The sequence below is a fragment of the Poecile atricapillus genome, chromosome 9 (genome assembly GCF_030490865.1).
Source record: "Poecile atricapillus isolate bPoeAtr1 chromosome 9, bPoeAtr1.hap1, whole genome shotgun sequence".
Lineage (NCBI taxonomy): Eukaryota > Metazoa > Chordata > Aves > Passeriformes > Paridae > Poecile > Poecile atricapillus.
This window is the reverse complement of record NC_081257.1, coordinates 23,092,891-23,113,484: the sequence shown is the minus strand read 5'-3', so window position 1 is coordinate 23,113,484 and position 20,594 is coordinate 23,092,891. Positions and strand designations below refer to the sequence as shown.

The following is a 20,594-nucleotide window of genomic DNA, read 5'->3' as shown; positions in this document are numbered from 1 at the left end:
GCCTCCCCGGACAGGCCCGGGCCGTGGGCCCTGCCCCGCTGCCGAGCCCTGCCCTGCGGTCACAACCTCCCCCGGAGCGCTCGGGCTGGGGCGGAGCGGTGCAGAGCTGGGAAAGGACCCGCTGACAGCGGCTGGACAGCAGCAGAAATTCCTCCATGGAAAGGGAGCTCAGGCCTTGGAAGTGCCCAGGGAGGTTTGGAGTGCCCATCCCTGGAGTGCCCAAGGAAGGGCTGGAGGTGGCACTGGGGCCAGGGTGGGATCGGGCACAGCTGGGACTCGATGATCCTGGGGGTTTTGGCCAGGCTCGGTGCTCCAGGGGCTCTGTGGGATGTGTGAGCCGCGGTTTGTGCAGCACAGCCCGGGCTGGCAGCAGGAGCCCCTCGGGCCGGCCCTGGAGCCTCAGAACACGCACGGAACCCGGGCAGGGCAGGAACCGGGAATTGCGGTGGGAGGAAGGAAGGCAAGGCACGCTCCGGCCCAGGAGCCAGAGGAGATGGACACAGGGGTTCCCTGCCCCACTGCCAGACCGGACAGTGGACAGCAAGGTGACCGCAGCAGGGGAGGCTCCGGGACAGCTGCAGGAACAGAGGAGCTGACAAAGGCCAGGTGTGGATGTCAGAGTGAACACACTCCATGTAAAACCAAACCTCTCGACGACAAACAAAGGAACGGAAAGAAACCACAGCTGGGGGAAGTAGAGAGGAAACCCAGCTCTGAGCTACCCCAGCAACCTCAACAGCATCCAGACCTGGCTGTGCACAGGTCACTTGTCACTGAACGCAGCTGCCCTTTCACACTGGCGCTGCATCTTTTTTCCAAAGTGCCTGATTTGTTACAAGGAAATGGGACAAAATATGAAAAATGCCTACACGGAAAAAAAAATAAATAAAGGACTTATGCACAGACAACCAGACAATAATCCGTCTTCAGCTTGTATTTTAGAGTAGTTCAGATCTTTGTTTTCCAATTATTGTAACAGAAACTGTAGAATGAATAAATCCAAACCAAGTATCACAACTCAGTGGTCCATCCAGACTTCTGGATGCTGACATTGGACAAAATCCTCTAGCCACAATCTTTCAGTTCCCTTCCTCAGTCTGCAGAATTCATGGATCTTTTAAATGTTACTCAAATCAAGAAGGGAATTCATTACTGATTCTAAAAAGAGGAAAATTCCTTCTTGTTGCAAAGAGAAGTATCCACACCCCAAGTTAACACAATTACACAAAAGCACCTTAATAGTTTACTTACTCATGAGACTCTTGTGAGAATCAAGTTTAGCTTTAAATTTCACACACCAAAACAACTTTTTCTTCCACTACTGACATATTTGCTGTTTGTTGAATAATATATTCAACCCAATGGGTCTTTTCAGAGAGAAACACAAATGAAACCAACTAATGCTTCCAGTACCAGAACAAAAATAATCAGAAATGGGAATTTCAGAGCCTGGCCTCTCAAAATTGCCTGTACTGAGCACAATGTTTACAGTCACTCTCCAGATGAAGTTATGTAGGTAAAGATACCCAAACGTTTCCCACAATTAGGTAATGAGGGCTCTTAGATATTTCTAACAATAATAAAAACAGCTGTCCTACTACAGATGAATATGCAAAAAAGTGGTTTTCAACAACACTTTATTGAAGCACTTCAAAATTATCACAATGATAGATGTTGCCTTTAACAGAATAAAACCTGTCATGTCATAATTAAAAGGCACTAATCCTGGCACAAAGGTCTACTTACCCACCTTCCACTGGGAGGGAAATAAAAACATCAAGTATTTCACTTCTCCTTTTAAAGAGCATGTGCAAAGCCCCTCTGAGTGCCATTCCGTGTTTGCCATGAGAAAACCCTTCTGTTTCACCAAGACACACGGGAACATCCAGCAGCTGCAGCCCTAAAGCAGCAGAGCACTCTCTGAAGGGTCATGGTCTGGTGAGACAAGTTGTTCTGCACTCACGTTTTGGGAACTAAAGCCCTGAAGCTCAGGCACTCACACATTGCTTCTCCTTTAACGTGATTCACTGGCCGTGTCAGCTTAGAAACAGCTGAATATGCTGCTCTCCACCCCTTTTTGGGATCCACACTCGTCAGGGTCAGTGCAGGAGCAAGGCAGGGGAGCAGTGCTGGGCATGCTGGGGGAGCACAGTTCCTGCACAAAGCAAACCAGGACGTGCCATTGCACAGCCACGGCCACGACAAAGGAAACCTCAGGGAAGTTAAAAGCTTGATAATCCTGCTAAGCCATACCTCAGCTTATTACAGATCCCTGCACAACGTTCTGAGATTCAACAGAGAGACTGTTTAAGGCATTTTCTTTGGCCTTTACTTCTACCAGAAAGTGAAGATTATGCAGTTTGATATCAGCACCCAAAATCTTTCCAACCTGTTTCCATCAAGGTGCAAAGAGAAGACATAAATCATTGAGAAACTGGACGATTGGTTCCACAGATCATGGCACAGCTCCACATTTGTGCAGCTTTCCTGTTGCCATGTGGTGGGACAGAGCTGCTCTGTGCAGCTGCCCAGCCCCTCAGCTGTCCCTGGGTGATGGGAACTCCCCTGATCTCTAACTGCACTTGGAGGAGCTCCATCCACGCTGACCAGGACAGCGACACTGCAAGGAAAACTCTCCCACAGCCCTTCCTCATCTCATCACTGCTGCTGCAGCAGCACCTGCACAGAACAGAGCCACCAGGGACTGAGCTGATTTAAAGGCCAGGACAGCACACAATGCCCACACCCACCAGGTCACAGAGGCAGGACTGCTGTCCAGCTTCCAGGGACTCACCACCACGAGTTCTCTCAGGCTCAGTGTCTGCCTTTTCACAAGAGCTGCTTTTCTTAATATGCCAACAGCCAAGACCTGCATCGGAGGAGTTTCAGGACTATGGCCATTGATGTCAAATGCAGTAACTTATGAAACTAAAATGCATCCCCAAAAGCAACTTTTGTGAAGAGAATGGGAAATTTAATCAGCCTCTTTTTACTGCCCATGCTCACTGCAGAGCCTGAGACAAGTAATCATGGTGAAATTACATTTCTAGAACACAGCTACAGCATCCAAGTTCAGCAAACACCACTGCTAATGCCTGAACTCCACACCTGTATTAGGCCAGAAAAGATTTAACCTCGGACATAATATGCCAGATGAGTATTGTTTTCAGTCCAAGGCTGAAAAGGTGTTGAGAAGGAAACACTTCCTCCACTACTCTAGTTTCAAAGGAAAGGTACCTGGCAAGTTACTCAAGCCCAGAAACAGAATAAGTGTAACCCTGTGCAGTGGAATCCAACAGCCACTCTGAGGTCTCCTTCCTGCCACAGGAGTAACTGAGGGCATGTGGCAGAGCAGTACCAGAGAGCTGTGAAACCCAGCTGGGGGCATTCTGGGGGGTATTGCAAATGTACCTTTTAGAGCACACACGTGTTACAGGGTGTCTCTGCTGTTACACCTCTGTCTCTCCCTGCTATTTACACCTAGAAACTGGTACTGAAATACCACATCAAGCAAAGAGCTGTGGGCCACTTCATACCACAGCTGATTTACTGAATAATTGGTACTAATATCACACCAACCTGGCTGACAAGGCTTAGTGCACTAACACTGTTTTCAGATTTGTGTCTAGAGACATTTTACTTTGACTATGAACTACAGGGAGCTTGTTCTGCATGCAGGAAACTCCCAAAGAAATATGCACACAATCTTTAACAGTTCACTAGTCCTTCCCACCAGCTGAGTTACACGTGAAGGATGCTCAAAGACCTGCACTGAGGACTAAAAACTAACCTGATACAGCTCAGCAAGTTTGAAAGCTCACAGGGAGACAAGGCTGAAACAAGACATCCAATTTCTTACCATTAATTGGAAGATGCTGACAGACAGTCCTATAAATTAATCAGTGTCCTAAGAGAAATTAATACAGCAGAAACCTTTGGGAAGAACAGTCAGTGAAACTTTGGATTAAAATCATGGCAAAGATTTTGTTCAAGACCTTAGTCAACAAAAGCCTCGCTTTCCACTAAGATAAGAACCTTTCTGCTTTAATTGGCAGTAAATGATCAGGCACTGCAAGATCTGACACTTGTGCTAGAAAAACAAAGGTTTTACTCTAGGCTCCACACAAGAACCAAGCTTGCAGACACATGCATTTCTCTCCTGAAAACAGCTCCAGAAGGCTGCCCCTGCTTCAGACCCTGCAGCTGACCAGTGCTTTTCACACACATAAAAAAGCCCTGAAATCTGCTCAGACTGACTATCTGAGCTTGCTCAGGTAAGGTGAGCAAGCCCCAGGCCTCAAAGGTAGTTTTGGGAGCATTTCACTGGAATAGTTGAACCACAGAATAGGAATCAGCTCAGTATTTACCAGTCCTTCTTCCCCCACTGTAATCTTTGGCAGAGGAGACAGACATCCCATTGTGGTATTCCATTTTGAGTTCAGCCACATCAACTCAAGTCAGGCAGTTAAGTGTCAATACAACCCTCAAAACATAAGTTTATTGAATAAAGCTGAAGAGCAGTAAACCAACATATGCATCCACCTAAATAAAAAAATTCACGTATTTACAAAGTTCAGTAATTGTATAAGTTGTTCACATGCAGAGAGTAATGCACAGGTTAACATTGGTAGTGTTTGGATGCCATAAACGCTGAAAGCAGTGAAGTAGATAAACACCAAACACATCAAGTTTAGCTATAGGCCAGTTAACTAAACAGTGACCTGGTCCCCCACAAAGATTCACACATTCTAGTTTAGTTTCCTTATTATAGGCACAAGCAAATTTGCTAAATAAAAGTAACTGTAGCAGTTCTGGTGAACTCAGGACTACAGTAGCAAGTTAATACACCCTCTCCTCTACAGCACCAGAGTATGGATTAATTGCAATCATGCTTCAGAGAACTGAAAGGGGACAAAAAGTTAAAATGCAACTTCAGACTGAAGGCAGGCAGCGTGTAGTGTCTGTGCAGCAGTGCCAGAGCTGGGACACGACAGTAAGGCCATGGCAGTCTGCATTAACACTGGCTTGTCAGAACCGAGGGCGCTGAACGCTGCTCCCAGCCCGAGGCTCCCAGGGGATGCAAACCACATGGAGGTGAGGAATCACACACAGTGTGAGGCAACACAAGCAGCTGCACCATGGATCTGCACACACGAGTAGCTACACTGACACTGCTGGATGAACAAACCAGTCTTAACAAAGCTGTCCCTTTAAATAGGCTGAAGTCACTGAGAAAGTAGAGCTACGGAAACATTATAATCTTGAGTTTATACACACTTCCCTAAGCTGCAGGAGCTAGTCAAGAGACAGGATCAATTCATTGGCTCTCTTGTGCTTTGACACAGCAAAACATTTCATTGCATCTGACAGGCTTTGCACATGGTTACATGGAGAAAGCAGGCGGGTCTAGAGTTGTCACAATAGCCCAGGTATTCCGTAGCACCAGGTGAAACTGTGCCCAGCCATTGCAGGAGCAGGAGAGACACTGACAGTTACACACAGATTGTGCTAAAGGTCAACAACTGCCTCGATACAAGAGCATCAGTAAATCGGGTGTCATGCAGCTGCTCAGAATGCGTGTTCTGGTTTCAGAGAGAGACCACGAGTATCTGGAGATAGAAAAATGTATTTGAACGAAGCCTGATGTTCCTAGTGATTTGTTTTCATGCTGGAATACTCCAATTTTTGAAAGTTTGACAGAACAGTCCATTCCCATCCCCCACATAAACGTTAAACAGAAGCAACAGAATGATTTGAACCAGATGACTTTCCTAATTCACCAAGAGAGTTTTCTTTTTCAAGTGACGGGATCTCAGCTGTAGATTAGTGATGCTGATCTATGCCTTGTGCTCCCCTCTGCAAACAGTTTCCATTTCTCTGCTTACGTACACACATCACATGCATTTGTGAGACCAATCAGTATCCCACAACTCACGCTTAAATGTTTTCTAACTACTGTATGTGGCATCTTACAGAATCTTAATGCTGTCAAGCATCAGCATCTTCAAGCCACTAAACACTAGAAATAAAACACTTGCTGAAAATCATATAAAAACCTGGCCCTGAAAAACCAGAACAGAGTGTACCATCGTAGTTAACATGGTAGAGATATTCTTTTAAAAAGCCCCCCCACAGCCCTCCCACCACAGATGGTTGTAAAATAAATATTTGTGCTGACTTTATCATGACAACTCTAGTTGTTTCGTGACAGAATAGGAATACAAGTCTTCAGCAGTGCACATGAGAAATGAACCGTGAAAGGCAGATTCTTGATACAGGATTTTTGGGTAGTATCTCATTATGGAGGGAAGTGGACAATTGAGATTATGGCCAACTGGTACTGGAGATTCCAGGAAGACTTCAGCTTCTTCTAGATTTTGAATGCTGAATAAGCCACTGAAGCGTGATATCTACAGGGAGAGAGAAAAGAAGTTCCACATGCAAGTGTCTGTGTTGGTACAAGTGGCAAGGCTTTGGTATTCCAGTGTCCCAAACACAGGACAGGAATATCCAAGCCCTTCTCTAGAGGATGGCCCAGGGCAGATGAACAGAATGTTTTAGGATGCTTGCTGCCCATGCTTTGATCCTGTAACTGCCCAGCATCCTTTGATGGCACAATGACAGGCACTGCCCCACACATCCTGGCTCCTCAGTTCTGTCCATCTCTAGCAAAAATATATTCCTTCATAGGACATTTCACTATGGCTCCCATAATTAGTTTTAGATCAGCACTGCTCTATTCAGGCAGTCTGCAGCTCCTCCCCTAATGAGAACAAAGCTGGTTTAGCCCTGTGGTACAAGGCATCGTGCTCCTCCCTGCCTGAAGAGACTCTGCTAAGGAAGGGAAAGGCCCTGGCTCCCCTCCCCACAACCTCACTGATGCTCAGCTGAGCTGGGAGCATTGTGTGGATCTCCACAGAAAGGAGTCTCTGCTTGCATCCATCATGTCTGAACCTTTAACTGATGCTAAGGTGACAGGGGCTTCTTGGAAGCAACAACTGTTACACAGACTGTTCAGTTTTCCTAGAAAGAAGCTTTTTTTTTTTCTATAAAGACATCCTGGTGTCCTTTAGAGCTTCTCCTGGGAGCATCACCCTGAAGTTTCTTCATCGGCAAACTCCCGTTACCCTGGCAATGCACCAGTGTCAATCCCATGACAGCCATGGAAGGCATCAGGAAAAGGTTGGAAAGTGCTGTTAAATTCTGTTTTTACTCAGCTGAGATGACTCAGTTTACTCATAAAGCTTATGGCAAATACCAGAAATTACACAGGACATGGTTTCTGCTTTGAACTCCACAAGTTCTACAGCATTTGATGTCTGTGCCAGAAAAAGGCACTGTTTGCCTGCAGGGAACGGGGACTGGCAGATGCCACAACACAAACTGCTCTGATAACACAGCAAGGGAAGGTGATTATTTCAAGGGAATGACTTGAGGAAAAACTTGCTGCAAGTACTTGGCATCCTCACCAAGTGAGGCAGAGGTGAGAGCCCTTGACAGAAGTATAAAATCATGTAGGCCAAGTTAATGGACTGGTCAGCTCTTTCCTGCAAACTGACTGAAGAAAGGAGATTTCACAGGGACTGGCATCCTTTGGTAACTACAACCCCTAAACTTTAACACCAGTCAGGCTTCCTCACCACCATCAGGAGTTACGCTGAATTTAACCAGTGCACTTGTGCTTTGGTCTTTGATTTGTTCCTGGTTTCCTGAAGACAGGAAGTTTGTGTTTAAGAAGTTACAATCCCCCCAATCCATCCTCTGACAGCACTTCATAATTCTCAGTGTTTTGGGTGAATAGTTACCTATATTATCTTTCTCTTTGCAAGAAATTGAGTAGCAGCAGATTTCTCTGTCCTGAATAGCAGCAAGGTTCCTAGGAAAGAGAGATGATTTCAGCACACATTTCACTGACACAAGAACTCTTACTGACAATGTGAACTGTTCCTCTTCCCCTTCCCCACACAACTTGTTCTGTACAATATTCAGTTACCTGCTGTTGCTGGGTTTTCCACTCATAAATGTGAGCTTCCTGATCTAATAACAGTCCTCTGTACATGAATTTATTGAGTAAGAGAAATGTTTCTTAGCAAGGGTTAGACTTACATCTTTTCAATTAGCTGTTTCTCATCCAAAGCATTAGGAAGGTCTCTCTTATTTCCAAGTACTAGAACCTGAAATCCAGAGAAGGAAATGGTTGTGGCTTTGCTTAAAAAAAACCCAAACAGAAAAAAAACCCCAACCAAAACCAGAAACCCAACAAACTTCAAGGGAGTCTTATGAGCAGTCTGCATCTGCCTATTAAATCTAATGGAACGAGATATTCACTGTTAAACCAGATCAAGAAAGACTGACCTAGTCACAGCCAAAGAGGGGGTACAAATAAACTGTTCTGTGCCAAGAGCAAGCAAGGGAATATGTCAGCTGAAAAATCTGAGAACACAAGCAGCACACTCATCTGAGATCCCCCGAAATTACTCTACACTTCTGTACTACACTGTGGTTAACCTTTAGTCAATAGCACAAACTCATCCTGTGGAATGCTCTGAACTACTGTTTCAATTGTATTTATTATGTTTTGTGAGCACTGTATGAAATAAGACCACTGAAGGTCAAAACCTGGCTTATGGCACCAGGGGCAGATATTGTTCATGCTTTCACTGACCAGTAAGGTTGGGCCTTACAATTCAGAGTTCAAGGCAGACTTCAGAGTTGCTTGAGTGATGCACATTCCTCAGAGACATTTAATGGTGTTTAAGGTGATGTTACTTACGGGGATTCCTTGTAACTGGGGCTTATCTAGAAGGTTGTGCAGCTCATTTCGAGAGGCTTCTATTTTTTCACGATCTGCAGCATCTACCATGTAGCTTTAAAGAGAATTTCAGGTTAGGTCAGTGACACTGAGCTCCTGCAGAAACATCACTCTTTCCTTGAGCACATTCAACAAGGCTTTCAACAAAGCTAGGACTTCTGAGCAAAGAATTTAGTTCTTTTGAAAAGAATTCTCCAAGAGCAGAGTAGAAGGATGATGCTTTGAGTTAGCACTGCCACCCAGTTCAGACAGGGAGGAGTTAGTACTCCAGATCAGACACTGATAAAATAACCCATCCTGAGCCCTGAACTTAAGGGTGAAAAAGGTCAGTGTGGTTGCAGTGCAGGTTCAGAATCACAAGGAGAATTACAGAGTCAGGCATGCAGTGTTAGGAAGGCTCCCAGAGAAGAGAAGCACATGTGAAGGAAGCAGAGCTGAAGGAAGGACACTTACACAATAGCATTAACTCCTCTGCAATATCGCTCCCACATGCTTCGGAATCGGGGCTGCCCTCCTATATCCCAAATCTTAAGGCAAGGGGAGAAAGACAATTTAGCCATGCACTGTGTTTAAACATGTCAGGCAAAGATAAGACAAGAAATCACAACAGTTTTTCCTTTCTCCTTAAGCAGCTGCTTGACGTCTCCCATGTTAAAACAGGAATAATCCCTTGCACAGCTGCTCAGAGCTTAGGGCCCAACAGCAGGAGATGTAAACTGGAGCATCTCACACCAGAGGCAAGAACATCCTGTGTATAAAGTTACACACTGAGGTACACAAGAAAATACAATGTATTCACTTAAAGCTTTGCTTTTGATGTAAACCTTCAGTAAAACAACCTGATGAGCAGGAAAGCAGCATCCCTGGGCCTCAAACACTCAGATTGAAGCCAGACAGCATTATCAAAACAGTGCTTTAACTAGTCCATGAACCTGGGAATCACACACAGATTCTCATTTCAGAAACTCCATAAATAAACATAAATGTCTCCTTAAACTACTCAACAGATTTAGCTGAGCCTCTTCAGTTTTCTATATTTGCCTCAAGGCTGGAAGCAAAACAGAGCAAACACGTGAATTTCAAACTAGAAGCTAAAGAAAACAGTCAACAATGGCAACATACCTTTATTGTAACATTACCCTTTGTAACTTTCCTCATGTTGAAGCCCACAGTAGGAATCATATCTTCACTGAATTGACCTGACTGGGAAAAAAAAAGGAGAGAAAGCTAAATTTAGTGCTTATCTGACACCGGTGGTTTACATAGTAAAATATCATAAGCTTTTTCTAACCATTTGCCTTCCAGCTGAAGGTTTTACAGCCAAGAAGTCATGGGTGTTAAATCCATGTGTACTGGAGCTCGTGTGAAGTTGGACACCTCATTTCTTACAAGCACTGAAATCGTTTTTCAAGCCTTGAGGCAGCCAGGGGAGAAAAGTCACCTGGGAAAGTGCTTTGCACAGCTTAACAGCTGGACAGCCAGAGCAAGGGCAGGAAAAGAACCATTCACCTACTTCTGCTGGAGCCAAGGCCTGCATGCCGGGATCTCCCAGTTACCTGGGAGCCGGAAATATCCAGAAGGGTTCCCTCTGATGCAAGCTGCTCTCTGGCCAGCAGCAGCAGTAATAAACCACTCCAGCCCACAGGGTGACTCCCTGAGGAGCGCTGAAGGCTGTGAAGTGGAAGGACCTGATGGGTCAGCTCCCTGCCAGGCCGCAGCGTCCAGCGTGTCCAGCAGTGCAAACGCAGCTCCAGAGAATCCCAGCCCACTTCCAGCAGACATTCTGCATCACCCCCAGCTGGGACAGATCTGCTGCAAACAGCACTGCACTGGAGAGCCTCTCCAGTGGCAGATGTTTTACTGTCTGTAACACTTCCATCTGCAGCAGTTTGAGAGCCAAGTTCCCAAACATCTCCTGTAGCCAGAACAAGAGTTTTCAACACTACTACGGATTTCTCCCTTGGCTGTTTGGCAGAAGGTGAATCAGCCACAGTGGCCATTATGAAGCTCACTACATCCATTATGTGTAATAGAACCAGACAGTCAAGCACATTGAGAAAAATTAGAGTTGATCCCAAAGCATTCATTTGTTTAATTAGGATTTGGTATCACAGCAGCAAAGTCTGCACCTCTCTCCTGACACTGCCCAGAGAAGTTCCAGTGGGTTCAAAGCTTTTTGGGATCTCTGAAGCAGACACACCACCCCAGAGTTAGGGCCTGACTGCAAGGAGCAGCTAAGCCTGACCAGGTGGCCATGAAAGCAAACAGGCTTGTGTGAGGAGCAGTGTGGCCAGCAGGACCAGGGCTGCACAAGGAGCTTGGGTCAGACCCTGCAGGACGGCTTCAGAAGCCACTCTACCCCTTCTAAGAGCAGGGTGGGTGCCAAATGGGAATGCCAGTCCAGGAGCTTCCCATTCCTGCCCAAAATGCCAGGGCCTGAGCTGCCCATTGTGGCCAGAGCGATCAGCACAGCTCAGAGCTGATGGTCAGCTGTGCTGCCACGGCTGGGGCAGCTCAGTTCAGCTCCTCAAACCACTCTTGCCTCTGAAGGGTCACTTGCCACGTTGTTCAAGCACCACAGCATTCCTGCCTCCACATTCCTGCCTCCACAGTCACACCCCACACCCACAGCTCCTATCCCAGCGTCTCCCAAGCACTCCCTGAGCCTCCATCTCTGTGCTGCTGAGCCTTACCCCAGATGCTGCCAACTATTCCCACTCAGATCCTTCCAGATCCCTCTCTCGAGAGCTGTTCTTATCAATAGGAACACACGTTCCAGGAACCTCCTGGACTCATCACCTCCCTGCTGGGTTTATTTCCAGCAGACATGTGGGAAGCTGAGGTCCCCCCATGAGAACAAGGCCTAGCCATGATGAGACTTCTCCCAGCAGCTTAAGGAGGATTTTGGTGCCTCTCCAGCCTGGGCTGGGTAGTCTAGAAGTGATTCCGACCAGGATATCTGCTCTGTTGGCCTTCCCCTGATTTTTCCCCATAAACAACCTTATCATGACCCTCATCAAGCTGTCCAAACACTCCCTGCCCTTCCCTGTGAGGAGTTTACAGCCCTCCCTTGCAGCACTCACTGTGCCAGTCATCCCACTAATTGCAGCATGTTCAGTACCAATTTCATGTTCTCCCACTGCTCTTTTAGGATACAGATTCCTGCAGATTGGAGCAGCACTTCATTTGCCACGTCTTTAATGTAATGTTGAAATTACTGTGACCCACCACAGGAAACTTGTACAGAATCTTCAGGAAAGCTGCTGTATCTTATTCCTTCCCAAGTGCTCACTACCCACGCTGCACATCCCCAAACTTGTTTTGACTTGCTTAAAAACCTCAAAACCTTAAAAGTGCAGTCACTCACTTGAGTTTCAGCTGCGTGTTCTCTGCTTTGCACAGGGACAATCCAGAGCTGCCATGAACATCTGGGTCAGCTCAGGTCTTCATTTGAAAGACCTTCCCCTGATGTGAGTGTGGCTGTTCCTCTGCTCACAGGCAGTGCACTGGAAAGGAAGGCTATTGGCAGTCACCTTCTCTTTTAAGACAGGTCAAAAATTGGTCAAAACGATTGTAAAGGATTTTAGCAGCAGACAGTGATCTCCTTTGATGGATTCTGCTACCACATTCAACTGTCTTGGCCCAGAAACAGTTCTCTAAACTCAGAATTTAGAGGGCTTTTGTTTACTACCTCCACAGAGGAAAAAAGCCAGGAATTCAGCTTCAACTTAGAGTATTCATATGCAAAAGCTACTCGAAGGAAAATACTTCTACCAGCAGTCATTTCATTTGAATCAGCCTTCCAGAGCAGAGTACTCGGTGCTATCACTGTGTGCTCACAATAAGATTCTTTCTCCTTCTAAAACCCCAGCTTTAAAACAAGTTTGATAGGCACAGCAATTTTTCCAATTCCCGATGGGAAGCCTTTGGCTGCTGTCACACACAGCAGCACTGCTCAAACACTGACCAAGGACAGCAGGAGTAGCTGCTGACAAACCCAGCAATGCTGTTTTCAGCACTGGTGCCCAGCCCACCGCAGACCCTGAACTCCCTGCAGGGCTCCTGGAAGGGCAGGAGCTGTTCCAGCAGGGATCCTGATGGAAGCCTCAGTCCTGAGGCCACACAGACCACACAGCAGCAGCACAAACCGAAGGTCACCAAACAAAGCTAACTCCAACCCGTGTAGGAGATAAGGGACAGGGAGACTAAACAAAGCCAGTTTCAGAGGCCACATGCACACAGAACCCACAGGACTAATCCTTCAGCCTTCTGCTTTAGGAGATGCTCCCTTCAAAGCTCCTTGAGAACCCAAACATGGGATTTTAGTGCAGCATGAACCCACTCACCCAGATGAGTACTTATGTTGGATAAGGATTATTCAGAGCAGCGAAACTGCATCCAGACTGAACTAAGGGACTTTGTTCCATCAGTTTGGGTTCAGCTCACCTTGTATCAGCAGCAGCACCAAATCACAGACTGCAGCATTTCTGACAAGCCACCTACAGGTATAGTTCATCTCCCAGAGGAAAACTTAAGTGTTTAATCCCCTGACATTCCAGAAGTGTACAAAGGATGCAAGTTTAATCCCTTTCATAATTTAACTAATATTACAACAACCTTATTAAACCTACCATTTCCAGCTGTCTGGAGTAAAAAAAATAAACCAAACAAAACCACATTTGGGTTTCTTCATCTGTCTCTCCATAACCATAAGCTACAGCCAGAAACTCAAATTCCAGGGAGTTATGGAATGGTAGAGTGGTTTTAATTGGGAGGAACCTCAAAGCCCATCCAGTTCCACCTCCTGCCATGGGCAGAGCACCTTCCACTACACCAGACTGCTCCAAGCCTTGTCCAGCCTGGCCTGGGACAACTCTTACCAGACTGTCAGCCCCCTAAACAGCTTGATTTTGATTCCACAGCCTGCACAAGAAGATTCTTGGTGTCATCAGAGAAGGTCAGGCCAGCCTTTAGTTTGCATCTCATAAAGCTGATGTGATTCACTACTGTTATAGTACCAATTTCTTCATACAGACTTCATTATTACACAGCAAAGATTGCTTTATCTTTAATCATAATACTTTTCATCCAGCTAGATGAGATCACAAACAAGCTTAACCAACTAGGAGACAACACCATTGGAGTATGGAATCCAGCCAGGACACTCCCAATCCACCTGAACCAGAGTATTATATCAAACCCAGCTGCTCATCTCTAAAAATTTCTTTCTCTTCCCACTAAGAAAAAATGCTGCATGTCTGCAAAATGTCTTCTTAAAAAAAATATTTAAAAAGCAGTGCAATTTTAGCATTATATCAAGCTACCCCTACACTAAGCCTCCTCTGCAACACTCATAGCCTCAACCAAGTAATGCATCATAAATGGACAAATCAACTTTCTGTAGTCCAGCCTCCTTCTTTAGGAAATACTTCAGTGTTCCAGCTACTTGTGATCATGATCAGAAGCCTGAACTCCAGATTAGAAGCTTCAATCCCTGGAATGCATCCCAACAACACTACCAGGAATGATTCCTGCAGAAACCAAAACAGTGGTATGTGACGAGGAAAGGCATTTTTATTTCCCCAGCCCTGACTTTAATTGAATATTTAAAAGGACATGAACTGCTTAGCAAATATGTACCATAAAGAAGGCATATGTCTGTCTAGAAGTCAGTCATGCAAGAGCTCAGGACATTTCATCTTTCTGATAGTGAAGAAAGTGTCCTTATCCAGATTTTACCACTTAAAGCTCTGCCATTGCTTACAAAGTTCTCTACAGGAACTCAGGACCAAGATGGAAAAAGCAGATTCTGATTTCAGTCACCTGCTTTAGCCCACCTAGGGTACAGCAAGCAATGAAAGGGTCCAAGTCACCTCCTAAGAGCCTTATTAGCTAATGAACTGATGCAATGCATTTCAAGAGACTTCTGCCATTAAGAAACACTTCAGATTTTATCACCCTTCTCCCTTAGCCACATATGAAGTGACAACACTCGGGATTTATGGCCTACTTGGGTGGTTCAAAAGGCATTAAAACAGCACTGGAGCTCTTTAGAGCAATATTTTCCTGCACTTCTGTGGTGTGGCTTCTTCAAGTCAAAGTTACTTATAACAGTCACAAGAACAGAAGGAAGTTGCAGCTCCCAGCTGGCCAAACGAATCTGTTGTTGAGGGGCACTTCAGGAATTGCCTCTCCCTAGAAACCACAGTCTCACTCCAACACTTGCCAGATAGTCCAAAGTTAAAAAACCCAAACAAACTAATTCAGGCTCTGACACAAATCCTAAAAAGGGACCTTATTTACCCTTTCTCCACAAACAAGTTGAGTTTAGCTCTTGAACCTGGTAACTGTATCAGAAAAGTCCAACTTCCTCCCACTCCAGAAGTCTGCTGGCTGTCAGGCTAATGAGCTTCAGTGTTGCAGTGCCAAACACCTGGATCAAGGATCAACCTACCAGGAACGAAGCAAAACTTGAACAGAAAGCCCAGGACATGCCACTGTTCCACGAGACAGGCTGAGGCTGCAGGAGTGCCCCATTCTCCAGCAGCACCTGCGGGGCCGGGAGCAGGCTCAGTTTACTTGAGTCGTGTTTCAGTTGCGTCATGCGGCCGGAGCAGCCCCCTCGCCTCTCCTGCTCCCCACAGCAGCACGGCCACGGCTCCCAGCTCCAGCTGCCAGCCTGAGGGAAGGCCAGGAATGGCCACAAGCTGCAAACAGCACAGGATCCTGCAGAGTCTGTAAATAATGGGCATTTCCAGGGCTAGGATCAGGAGGTGACAGCTCCAGATGCGATCCTGGGATGACATGCAGTTTCTCTGAATAAGAGCCACAGGCCATCCACATTAGGGAAATTAGGACCAGGAAGAAATGATATCCTCCCTTGTGAGCAAGTTTACTCATGCACATGGAAAACTTATGCTTAATATCTAATTAGAGACAGTGACTAATGCAGAGCCTTAGAAAAGCAGAAGCTGCATTAGCTGAATCCAGCTCTAACGAGATTTCACTGCTAACGTTGGGTTTTAAACCTTCTAATGAAAGCGATCACAGGAGGGTTTGGGTTGGAAGGGGCATTCAAGACCATCCAGTGCCACCTCCTGTTATAGGCAGGGACACCTTCCACTGTCCCAGGCTGCTCCAAGCCCTGTCCAAGCTGCCTTGGACACTTCCAGGGATGGGGCAGCCACAGCTTCTCTGAGCACCTGTGCCAGGGCCTCACCACCCCCACAGGGAAGGATTTATCCCTAATATCTAATCTAACCTCTACATCTCTCAGTTCAAAGCCATTCCCTCTTGTCCTCTGACTCTCCAGGCCCTTGTTTAGTCTGATTACAAATCAAGTGTTTGTTTACACTGGAGGAATAAACGTGGTCAAAACCCGCTACCAATCTAGAAGAGGATTATTCTAGAACTGGACTGTCTGCCTCTCGTGGCCTGTCCACTTCAGCAGCAGTCAGGCCTTGTACCAAGCTTCCCTGTGTGACTAGTTGAGTTTTCCCTCTAGTTCCTGACTTGATGGCTAGAGATTACATTAGAGATTTATATTGGATTAAACTCACTGTTGTCGAGACTGGCCACAGCCCTTTGTTAAGCAGCACACAACCTTCTAAGCCACACCAAGTTCCTGGTGTGCACTCCAGCTTTTAGAGCTATCCTACAGGACATCTTGCTGTGTCATTCCTTTCATTTCAGTTTTGAGGAATCCCAACAGTCCCATCCACCCAAACCATTAACTGGCCTGCAGAGAGCCGTTGTTCTTTTCCTGCACTCATTCCCAAATGCAGGCTCTGAACTAAAGTCAGTCAAGGAAGCAAATAAGAAATCAGCTCTGCATGCCATGGACTGCGCTTCTCTAAAAAGAGATTTTGCACTGGTAACTGAAGCTTATGTTATTATTTTGTTTAAACCAATAATACAAACCTGAGCAAACCCCCTCCCTATGTTTTTTTTGTGTAAAGACTCACTAGATTTCCTAATTAAAAATTTCAGAAATGTGACCTGATGCTTCCAAACTAAACCAGCTACGGAGGCTGTGTCAGCACGCTCAACAGCTTCCTCCTTCCCGGGGTTTTGCAAGGCTCTTTGAATGGCACTCACTCAGATAAATGCCTGGGTGTGATCCTAACATGTGGTTGAAACCTTGCAAGATTCAACCCCCGCAGAGGAGGCTGGAAACAGACTCCAGCTTTACTTAGGGAAACTTCTCCCACTGGAGAAAACTTAGATGGACTCAACTGATGTGCAGCTCCTACAGCTCTGACTGCTGCACATACCTGCAGTGAGCTTCACAGGTAACTCCCAAAACATGTGCTGCTGCTGCTGCTATACAGATGCATTTTTTTGTCAAGTGCCATCACCAGGAGGACTCCAGAGGATGAAAAGCCTGCAGAGAGCTCCCAGCTGCAGAAACACTCCAAGCAGTATCAGTTCAGCAGCCACAGATTGAGGCTGTTCAACAATCTCAGACCTCCAGTTCTACAAATCCAAGCCCAGATGTATAGGCAGAGTGTGCAAGAAAAGGCTCATGGCATTCCTGGGTTACTCCAGCAACTTTCAACTGACAACTAGTCAGAGAAGTTACCTTTCATGAAGTAACCCATTTTCCATGATTATCAGGAAGCCCATTGAGTGCTCACACCTGAGCTACACAGGGGCTTGGTTATGTTTTGCCAGGGTGTTTGTCAGTGTGCAAGGATGATGCATAACTGCAAGAGAACAAAAGCCCTTTTCCCAGCCAGTAACTCATTCAACTGGCACTTAAATAAATACATTCTCACAACTATTCCATGTGGTTAAGGACGCAGCCTCAAAAACCGAAAGACAAGCTGAAGGTATGCTCACTCTAAAGCTGGAGACACCAGCCTTCTCATTCTAGGTGCACAGCACTCAAGTCACTCACGCTCCCTGAAAAACCTGGCTGCCCATTTCAGGAGCTCCCAAAGTCCAGCTTGTCTCCTGGAATGTTTTCCACCACATACATCAGCAGAGCAGGACACTGATGAAGCTGAACACGCCATTTAGGCAAAGCCACTCTTTATCTCATTCAACAATGGAAAAGCTTCGTGTAGGAGTATTCCCACACCCTTCCTTTACCTGCTCCAGGCACATCACCAGATCAGCAGGCCCGAGTGCAGCAGTTTGCTGCTGATGGGCTTGTGCTTGTGAGCTGCACTTCTTAGGTAAGTTGTACCTTAAGAGAAAGGAGATTATTTGATGTGGGTTTCGGCAACCGATAAGCAAATATTTGAGAGGAGAACCGTGAGTGGGTGCTGACACTTAAATGATTTAGGACTACCGAAAAACAGTCGAAGGGAAGCGGCAGCTGAAGACACACAATGTTATCTCCACATCTGCTAACACGAGCCCCGCCGCCCCGACACCCCGACTGAAAGGCGCCTTCAGAGCCCGCTGTGGGGCCGTGCCCCGCTGTGGGATCAGCGTCCCCGCGGGTCCCACCAGCACAGAGAGGCGCAGGGAGGCAGGGCAGCCGCCAGGGCTCAGCCATCCCAGCCAGCGAGGGCTCCCCACACGCCGCTCCCCGCGGCCCGGCCCGCCGGCCCCGCTGCAGCCCCGCGGCCCCGGGCCGGGCTCAGGCCGCTGCCGGCCCCCGCCCGCCGCCCCGCTCACCGCGATGACGTTGACGAAGGTGGTCTTGCCCGAGTACTGCAGCCCCACCAGGGTCAGCTCCATCTCCTCCTTCCAGAAGAGCGAGCGGAACCAGTCGAGCAGTCGGGACAGCAGCGCCAGCATGGTGGCGGCGGGCGGGCGGGCCGGGGGCGCTGCGGGCCGGGCCGGGGGCGCTGCGGGTTGGGCCGGGCGATGGCTCCGGCGGGCCGGGACGCTGCGGGCCGGGCTGTGCCGGGCTATGCCGGGCTGTACCGGGCTGGGCTGTGCCGGGCGCTGCTCTCGGCCGCTCCGGGACACCCGCGCTCGTCCGGGCCCGGCTCCCCCCGCCGCCGTCACGTGACGCCGCGGTCACCCGGCCCGGCCGGCCCCGCCCCGCCCCGCAGCGCCCCCTGGCGGCGGGAGGACCCGCGGCGGGAGAGGGCGGGGCGGGGCCGCCATGTTGGGTGCGGTGAGGAGAGGTGTGACACCCCTGAGCCGCCATGTTGGGTGTGGTGAGGAGAGGTGTGACTCCCCTGAGCCGCCATGTTGGGTGTGGTGAGGAGAGGTGCGACACCCCTGAGCCGCCATGTTGGGTGTGGTGAAGGGATGTGACACCCCTGAGCCGCCATGTTGGGTGTGGTGAGGAGAGGTGCGACACCCCTGAGCCGCCATGTTGGGTGCGGTGAGGAGAGGTGGGACACCCCTGAGCCGCCATGTTGGGTGCGGTGAGGAGAGGTGGGACACCCCTGAGCCGCCATGTTGGGTGCGGTGAGGAGAGGTGTGACACCCCTGAGCCGCCATGTTGGGTGTGGTAAAGGGATGTGACACCCCTGAGCCGCCATGTTGGGTGTGGTGAAGGGATGTGACACCCCTGAGCCGCCATGTTGGGTGTGGTGAGGAGAGGTGGGACACCCCTGAGCCGCCATGTTGGGTGTGGTAAAGGGATGTGACACCCCTGAGCCGCCATGTTGGGTGTGGTGAAGGGATGTGACACCCCTGAGCCGCCATGTTGGGTGCGGTGAGGAGAGGTGTGACACCCCTGAGCCGCCATGTTGGGTGCGGTGAAGGGATGTGACACTCCTGAGCCGCCATGTTGGGTGTGGTGAGGAGAGGTGGGACACCCCTGAGCCGCCATGTTGTGTGCGGTGAGGAGAGGTGCGACACCCCTGAACCGCCATGTTGGGTGCGGTGAGGAGAGGTGTGACACCCCTGAACCGCCATGTTGGGTGTGGTGAGGAGAGGTGTGACACCCCTGAGCCGCCATGTTGGGTGCGGTGAAGGGATGTGACACCCCTGAGCCGCCATGGAGCAGGCTCTGCCCTGCCCTCTCCACCACAGCCTCCATTAGGTTGGGAAAGATCCCCAAGGTCATTCAGTCCAATTTATGACCCAAGACCACCTTGTCACCCAGATTTTGTCACCATGTCCAGTCGTTCCTCAGACACCTCCAGGAATGGGGACTCCACTTCTACCCTGGGCAGCCCCTTCCAACGCCTGACCACCCTTTCCATGAAGAAATTCCTCTTGATGTCAAAGCTGACCCTGATCCAGTCTGTGTCCTCCCATCCTTGCCTGCCGTGGTGGGGAGGTGGTGAAGGGGTGCCAGCCCACACCCCTCAGGTGCCATCATGGCGCCGCTGTGAGGGCCCCTCAGGGCCACCCACAAATCCAATTCCAGCTTGCAGAAGAATAAGGATTAAAAAACACCCACTGTAATATTTCCAGTTAGCCCAAGTACGTTTTAAGCAAGTGACATATGAAACCTTGTGCGTGCTCATAGAACTTCCAAATCCAAAGGGACAGAGCACTTCACCTCGTTATTCCCAGTTACCCTCACATAACCAGATGTTCTCCAGAGTTCCTGTCTTTTGCATGGACTTTGATAAACTGACTTTCCACTTGAGCAAAATAAACTATAAGTAGATAACACTGACCAAATTGCTCCATTAGGTGCATTTATCACAACTTAGTTGAGGTCACTAGTTTCCAGCAGGAAGCACTTGCAAGTGGAGTTGAAGGAGTAGCATGCATTTTGCATGGATTTTTGGGTGATTTACCAGGGTTCTTGTCACTGTAACTGGGGTTGTTTGAATTCCCAGTCAAAGTAAGCCCAAATTCATAAATTTTGTGGCTCCAGCTCTCTGGGGAGTGACACAGTGGCTTGTGCACCATGAGG

General features: G+C 48.0%; 1 protein-coding gene across 1 annotated transcript; it reads right to left on the bottom strand.

The window, feature by feature from the left end:
• Positions 1-1,620: 1,620 nt before the first annotated feature.
• ARL8B (ADP ribosylation factor like GTPase 8B) lies at positions 1,621-18,793 on the bottom strand. Its single transcript, XM_058844715.1, has 7 exons — positions 18,440-18,793; positions 9,935-10,015; positions 9,266-9,339; positions 8,774-8,867; positions 8,107-8,174; positions 7,806-7,876; positions 1,621-6,410 (listed from the first exon to the last, which is right to left on the bottom strand). The coding sequence occupies exons 1-7, from the start codon at positions 18,560-18,562 to the stop codon at positions 6,361-6,363; spliced, it is 561 nt and encodes a 186-aa protein (XP_058700698.1). The 5' UTR covers positions 18,563-18,793; the 3' UTR covers positions 1,621-6,360.
• Positions 18,794-20,594: the final 1,801 nt, after the last annotated feature.